This window comes from Gavialis gangeticus, unplaced genomic scaffold (genome assembly GCF_001723915.1).
Source record: "Gavialis gangeticus isolate Ggan-Ray unplaced genomic scaffold, GavGan_comp1, whole genome shotgun sequence".
In the NCBI taxonomy this organism is placed as follows: domain Eukaryota; kingdom Metazoa; phylum Chordata; order Crocodylia; family Gavialidae; genus Gavialis; species Gavialis gangeticus.
The window spans coordinates 171,229,918-171,236,635 of record NW_017728992.1 but is presented as its reverse complement, the minus strand read 5'-3'; the positions used below and the strand labels follow the sequence as shown (position 1 = coordinate 171,236,635).

General features: G+C 41.9%; 1 protein-coding gene across 1 annotated transcript in view; it reads left to right on the top strand.

The window, feature by feature from the left end:
* The window catches only part of SYBU (syntabulin), a 46,502-nt gene extending 44,250 nt beyond the window's left edge, over positions 1-2,252 (top strand). Inside the window, exon 5 of the mRNA XM_019528082.1 lies at positions 478-2,252. Within this exon, the coding sequence (XP_019383627.1) occupies positions 478-1,600 (1,123 nt within the window). The 3' untranslated portion in view covers positions 1,601-2,252. The remainder of the gene's footprint in view (positions 1-477) is intronic.
* The last annotated feature ends 4,466 nt before the right edge of the window (positions 2,253-6,718 follow it).

Sequence of the window (6,718 nt, the reverse complement as noted above, 5' to 3'; positions counted from 1 at the left end):
GAACATACTTCAAGGATGTCAGAGGATGCACTTCTATCCTTGTTACTTAAACCATCACAAATTCATAGATGCTAGGGTCAGAAGGGACCTCAACACATCATCGAGTCTGACCCCCTGCTTAGGCAGGAAAGAGTGCTGGGGTCAGATGACCCCAGCCAGATGCCTATCACAAAGTGTGTGTCAAATGTATTAAAAAGAAAAAAGAAACGGAAAAAACCTAAACATACTCCTTGTCCCTGAAGTTGAAAAAACTTTGTGCTGAAGACACTTCAGCTGTAGTTTTGAGATTTATTATTTGTCAAGGACACCCCTAATTCTAAACTTTTCAGCATCTCAAAATCCTAATTCTTTTGCTTATACAATTCCAAGCCTAGCTCAGCTGTCATTTAAGCTAACTCTCGAGCTCCACTAAAAGCTAGAAATCATTTAATTCTTAAAACTTTCTTGGGCATCCAAATGATTTTGCTTTTGCTCCAGGGAAACAGAAATAGAGGAGCTCAAGTCTCAGCTGGCACGCATGCGGGAAGACTGGATTGAAGAAGAGTGCCATCGTGTGGAAGCACAGTTGGCTTTGAAGGAGGCAAGAAAAGAGATCAAGCAACTCAAGCAGGTTATTGAGACTATGAAAAATAGCTTAGCTGAGAAGGACAAAGGGATTCAAAAATATTTCATAGATATAAATATCCAAAACAAGAAACTTGAATCCTTGCTTCATAGCATGGAGATGGCTCAGAATGGTTCTTTGAGGGATGAGCAGGGTCTAGAGTACATGTGCGGGTCACCCAGTAAGTCTTTAACAGCATATTCCAAAATGGCAGACAGCCTAGTAATGGAGGACCAAGCCACAGAGGAGACGGCAGACAGTGGAGTGTTGCTCAATGATGACATCTCCACTGGGACTGACTTATTTGAAGAGATTATGACCACGACTGCACATGAATCTGGTGATCAGGACCTCTACAGCTACACTGCCAGACCTTCTACCATATGCCAAAATGCATTTGAAAGTGTTCCTGATGAAGTAGCGTTCTCCCAGGAAGAGGAAAGTGATGACACTGTGGTGATGGAACAGGCCATTCAGACTGATGTGGTGCCATACAGCCCAGATATGGAGCAGCTCATTCAAAACATACTTAGATCACAAGACATCAGTCCTGTGAGCCCATCTTCTCCTCTGAAGGAGTGGGATGGATTTCCTGCTGCATGTTTCAGTGACTCCAGTCTGGTAGTGGACTTAACTCCAAGTGATCCAAATTCTGCCATCCTTTTGTCTCCCACAGAGCCTTTGTTCTGTAAGGTGGATTATGGAGTTAATGAAAACCATTTCATGAAGGAACTTGATTTTAGAGCCTCTCATGATGAGGCATTCAGATATGTCAGTACTGTCCCTCAGGCAGGCGTTATGAAGAGGTACTGGAGCACCAGTTTCCTCATAGATCTTTTGGCTGTAGCAGCCCCTGTTGTACCAACTGTAATGTGGGTGTTCAGTACTCAGAGAGGAGGAACAGATCCCATCTACAATATCGGAGCTTTGCTTCGTGGCTGTTGCCTGATGGCACTACACACCCTTCGTCGTACGCCCTTCACTATCAAAACATAAACTTCACTGTCCCTTATGGGGTGCCAATTAGTTGGGCTGGTGGATGGAAGAGAATCATAATATACCAGAAGAGATATTGTATGTAAAAGGCAAAGTCTGTCATTTTGCTCTTGCCTCTTTGATTTGCACTATAATTAGTTAAACACATGTTCATAAAGGTTGTTTGAAAGTGAAGGATGACTAGATGGCATTAAGACTTGTTTCCACTAAGTGTATCACACATGTATTTTACAAAGCATGCTAATGCTTTCCATGTAGTCTGAAGCATCAATTCTTATAAAGAAAAAACCAATCATACTTCCAAGACAGCTTCTGGCATGTATTGTATTGCTCGTCTTGCATAGTGCTCTCTTAAAATACGTAACTGCCCAAGCATTCCACTGGTCTTGTGTACAAGGGACTGTAACCAAAAATGTGTTGTGTAGGTTGAGAGTCTCGGATCTTGTTATGTTTGATAAACATGGGTGTGGATACACTTTATGAATATTGTTGTTTTAAAGTCTTAAGCAAATTCTTATTGGAATGTGCTAGTCATCAAGCCCTGTGAAATACTGTTTATAATGTATTGTGTATTAACTTATTTTTTTGTTTGTGTTTTATTGGAAATAACCTTTATAATCACAATTACAGTAAAGCATGTTGAAAATATGAATTAGTGTTTTCTTTTAGCGATAGATATTTAAACAAAACTAAACTAAAGGATGAGCTTTCACACGGTAAGTCTGGACTCTTATTGCTTAGAAAGCAGTGAACACTTAGATACACCTCCCACAGCAACCACTAACCCAGAGGTGAAAGGCTCTGTAACTGATGTATTGCATGAGCAGGGACCTGCTTAAATTGCAGTGCAGTGAGACAAAGGGATTTTGCAGCTTGCAGAGCTTATTTAACAGGCATTTTGCCAATCTCTGCCAAGGGGTGGGACTACTGCAGAGAGGCCCTGGGGGGAACGGGGCGGAGGGATGAGGATGGTTGCACATGTTCCTGCAATGAGACCAGAAGTCATTTAACATAATTGTTTTCCAGCTTTTTTTCCCCCGATGTAGAATGGGTAGAAAATATTTCCAGATGCCACTTGCTTCAAAGTGTTGTGAAGTCAGACTAATCACTGATCATAAACTGCTTAAGTATTAAATAACTGTGGGAAGAGGAATAACTGGTCAACACATAGGGAATATCCAAAGGTGTCAAATGACTGATCTAGACCAAGAGATGCTTGCATAGCAGTGTTATTAGACTATGATACCTCCCTGAAGAAACACCACTGTGGTCACACACTATGCTCCACTAGTTGGTTTGCATCTTTAATTAAACTCTTCAATAGTTCTCAAGTCATTAGTTCTTAATGAGGACTGCAGGCGACATTCACTGATGATTTATGTAAATCTAAAGGAGGCAAGCTGATGTTTATTTAGTCAAAGTCCTGTCAGACAGAAACTAAAGTCCATTTCTTATTACTAATCCCAGATGCTTTCTCTGACACACCATTCCTGTAGCCCCTCCCTGTCCAAACCCGCAGCATGTCAAGATACACAGGCAGCTTTGGTGTGTGACAGCAGACTGGAGAAGGGAACAGTCACAGATAAGAGTTGAAGGAACCCAAAAGCAGAGCAGTAGATCAGGCAGGGGCCACAGGGCAAGGCACTGAAATCAGAGCAAGAGTTTGGGCAGGGTAAGGCGATCAGAGTGGCACCCAGGAAAGCCACCTGCCAGAGTTCGGCCCTCACCGTCTTATTCCCACCAACTGTCCTGGTATTTGCCTTTACTTTAGATTTAGAGCCCAGTTTGGTTTTTAGAAACAGTCTGAGATATGTAGGAACTGGGGCAAAAGTAGATCACAAAAAAAAAAAAAAAAATGAAGGCCTCATGTTCAGCAAATCTCAGATAGCAAGAAGATTCTTAACAAACTGAAACATTTCACCTCAAGGTTGAGAAGCAGCGTGGGGAACTCTCGAATGATCTCTTTAAAGTGGAAGTGCCTCTTCAGGAGCCAAGGCAAAGATATTTTTTATCCTTCTTTTACCATCACTAGTGCAATCTGCATGCCCTCTGGGCAGTGGTAAAGTAGAAAGCACCTTAAGAACAATATATTTCCTAGCAGAACAGTCCAACATGTAAATCTGAGATGGGTGCAATGCAAAGCTGAGAGGAAAGCAACAATACCGACTCCAAGCACAGTTACAATTTAGGTACATAAATGCATTAAGCACAGCTTCGATTGGCATTTGCATTAGGTTCCATTTTGAGACATGAATACACCTGCCCAGGATACACAGGTAACAGACAGACACATAACTAGACCTTTAACTGAATCCAGTGTGGGCTTACCAGACACCCACCATATAACTCATAATGCAGGGGTTTCCCTTACTGCACCCACCACCCATAACAGCTTCCTTCAGAGATTTTTAACTCTTTCCCCACCTATGAGATAGTAATACAGGGACATTGGTCTACAATTTAAGACAACAGGCCTCTTCTTCCAGACAACAAGATCCCTGCTCGTTTACCTCTGGGACCTGTCTCTTTCAGCTTTCATCCGCACTGGGCGACAGTTCCACCTGCCATTTGCTTCTAATAATGAACTTCTGAATATGCTTTTCCTTATTCAAATCGTGTCTCCACAATGCCGATGGGAAGGCAAAAAAACTCACTGTCAATTTGACTCAATAAGAAGAGTTCCTGTTAGTTCTTCAGAATAAAGAAATGGGTCAGAGCCCAGTTACAGAACACAGCTCCATGACTACAGGGATGGAAGTCAGGGGTACAAAATAGTGAGAAGGAAGATTCATATTATCAGAAAGTCAGGGGAGCCAGTTATCACTCTCTTGCCCACCCCACCCCCGCAGCTGGCCAACGGGACACAGCAAACCCAAAAGAAAGAACATCCTCATGCAATCTTAAACCCCCACCCATCATCTTTGCTAAACGCATGATGCAACATCTCTCTCCTTATTTTTGGCAGAGTCTGCAATCAGATCTGCCTCATTGCTTAATTTTTTTAGCTTCCTTTCTTCCCCTGCCCCCTAGTATTGGCCCTCCTCAGTATTATTTTTTAGTCAAACAGGCTGAGGCTGTCAAACTTTATCTGATTCCTTTTGCCATGGACCATTTCCCTATGTATGTAAAAAATCAAAATACTTCCCAATCCAGTTAGCTCATCATTTGGTCCTTCTATTCTAAGTAAGGACTGAACAGCAAAGGCTGGGGAGTAGCAATGTGAGACCAACCCCCAGCCAAGATATTGAAGTGGTGGGGTCATAACATCAAACACCACCTCAAATACCAGTGCATAAGTCAGAACAAAAAATACCACCTGTCTTCTCAGTTACATGGACTTACCCTGTATTCAACAAACTGACAGAGAGGATTGACACATCCGTGGTATTTTACACTGCTTCAGAAGAGCCTCTGTTGGTTTGGCTTTAAAATGTTACTAAAAAATGATCCACTAGAAGGAAGTAGAGCTCCAACTTTCCCCACAGGATGGACTAGTACATGGCCTTGGTTGTCCTAAGTAACACTCACAAGTCCTTCATGGCATGCAAGAGCCAATTATCATATCAAAAGGAAGAAAAACATACATCGTATTTGAAGCCTCAGTTCCGTGCCACGTCCTGGGTTACAAAAGGTGACTCATGGGCAATGATGCAGGTATGGAGTGATACCTTAATTCACTAAAAAGTTTCACATTAATAAGCAGTTCTAGGAATGTTAAACATAAGGAAGGACAAATACAGTGTTCTTTCTCTCTAATCTCACTCTCAAAGCCAGTCAATTAATCCCCCATTGTTCTGTCAATTAGATGATGAACATGTTTGCTCTCAACTGTTTTATTTACTAGAGTAGGTTCAGGTGCTGCACAGGTTCCAGTCATTTCTGCAGTGGGATAATCGGGTGATTATCCAATGGGATAATCAGTCTGTTCAGCACAAGCTTGGGTTAGGGTAGCCAGTTACAACCTCCCTGTTCTTGTGGCACATCTACCTTGCCTCTAGAAGCAGGCAAGAGCCACCCTCACTCTGATTTAACTGTTGGCAGATGACAAGCCCCAAGGGGGAACCCTCACCTATCTTGATATTTGAGACCTGTCAATCTACTGTTCAAGGCACCTATCAAGTGTTGGTGCCAGATATAAAATAGATGAGCAAACACAAAGGGCAGAATTACTCAATTTTTAGGCCAAAAAACCCTTCAATTTGTTTCTTAGCCTCTGAGGAGGAGCAGCAGAGGCTGGGTTCACAAATTAGAAGCTGTTACTGTTTTCTTTTTAAAGACCCTCCCTGCCATCAGCACAGCATATTTTTGATCAGTGGGGGTTTGGGCTTTTCAGGAAATTGGAAAGGTTGCAGCCAACCAAAAAGACCATCAACAGATTGTGCAGGACAGACAAAGATTTGGCAGCTGTACATATGCCATCTTTGGTTTATCTTACATGCATCTTTTACAGAGCTCCTTTTCAGAAGAATGTCAGGGTACAATACGGAATGTAAAGTTTCTCCTCTTCCTGCTCGTGAAATTTGGGCACTGCAGGCAGGAAGCCAGCAACTTTCTGTAAAGATGAATTACCAACCCCCGCCCCCCTCCCCCCCTCCCAGAGACTTACTGGGGAAATCTTGGCAAAGCCCTGTTAATATCCCAGTATACTTAACGGTGAATCTGAAACAATGCACCAAAGAAAAAAGCAATTAAATTAAAACAATTAATTAAAAACAAATATATTATATAACTAAGCCCATATACTCCTGTAATGGTGGACAGTATCTACTACGAAAAGACTTATTAGAAGCGTACAGGTTGGACTGATACTATTTTGACATCATTCTCAAGACCAGGAACATCACTGCCTACCATGGTTACACGGCATTTCAATCCTGGAACGCAAATAAGGCAAACTTTCATTCCCTTAATTTCTAGCCTTCACTTGACCCCAACCACAGAAATCCCATTTGCAATTATTCAAAATTTGGATGTGTAGTAATGAATTCATCAGAAGCATCAATTTTTTCTCCTGTGAGAAGACAGTGACCTGCAGAAAAGACCATATATTTAATTTTTAAAGTAGTAATAAAGTGTTGGCATGAATTTTGTGAAACAAAGCACAGGGGGAAAAACAAG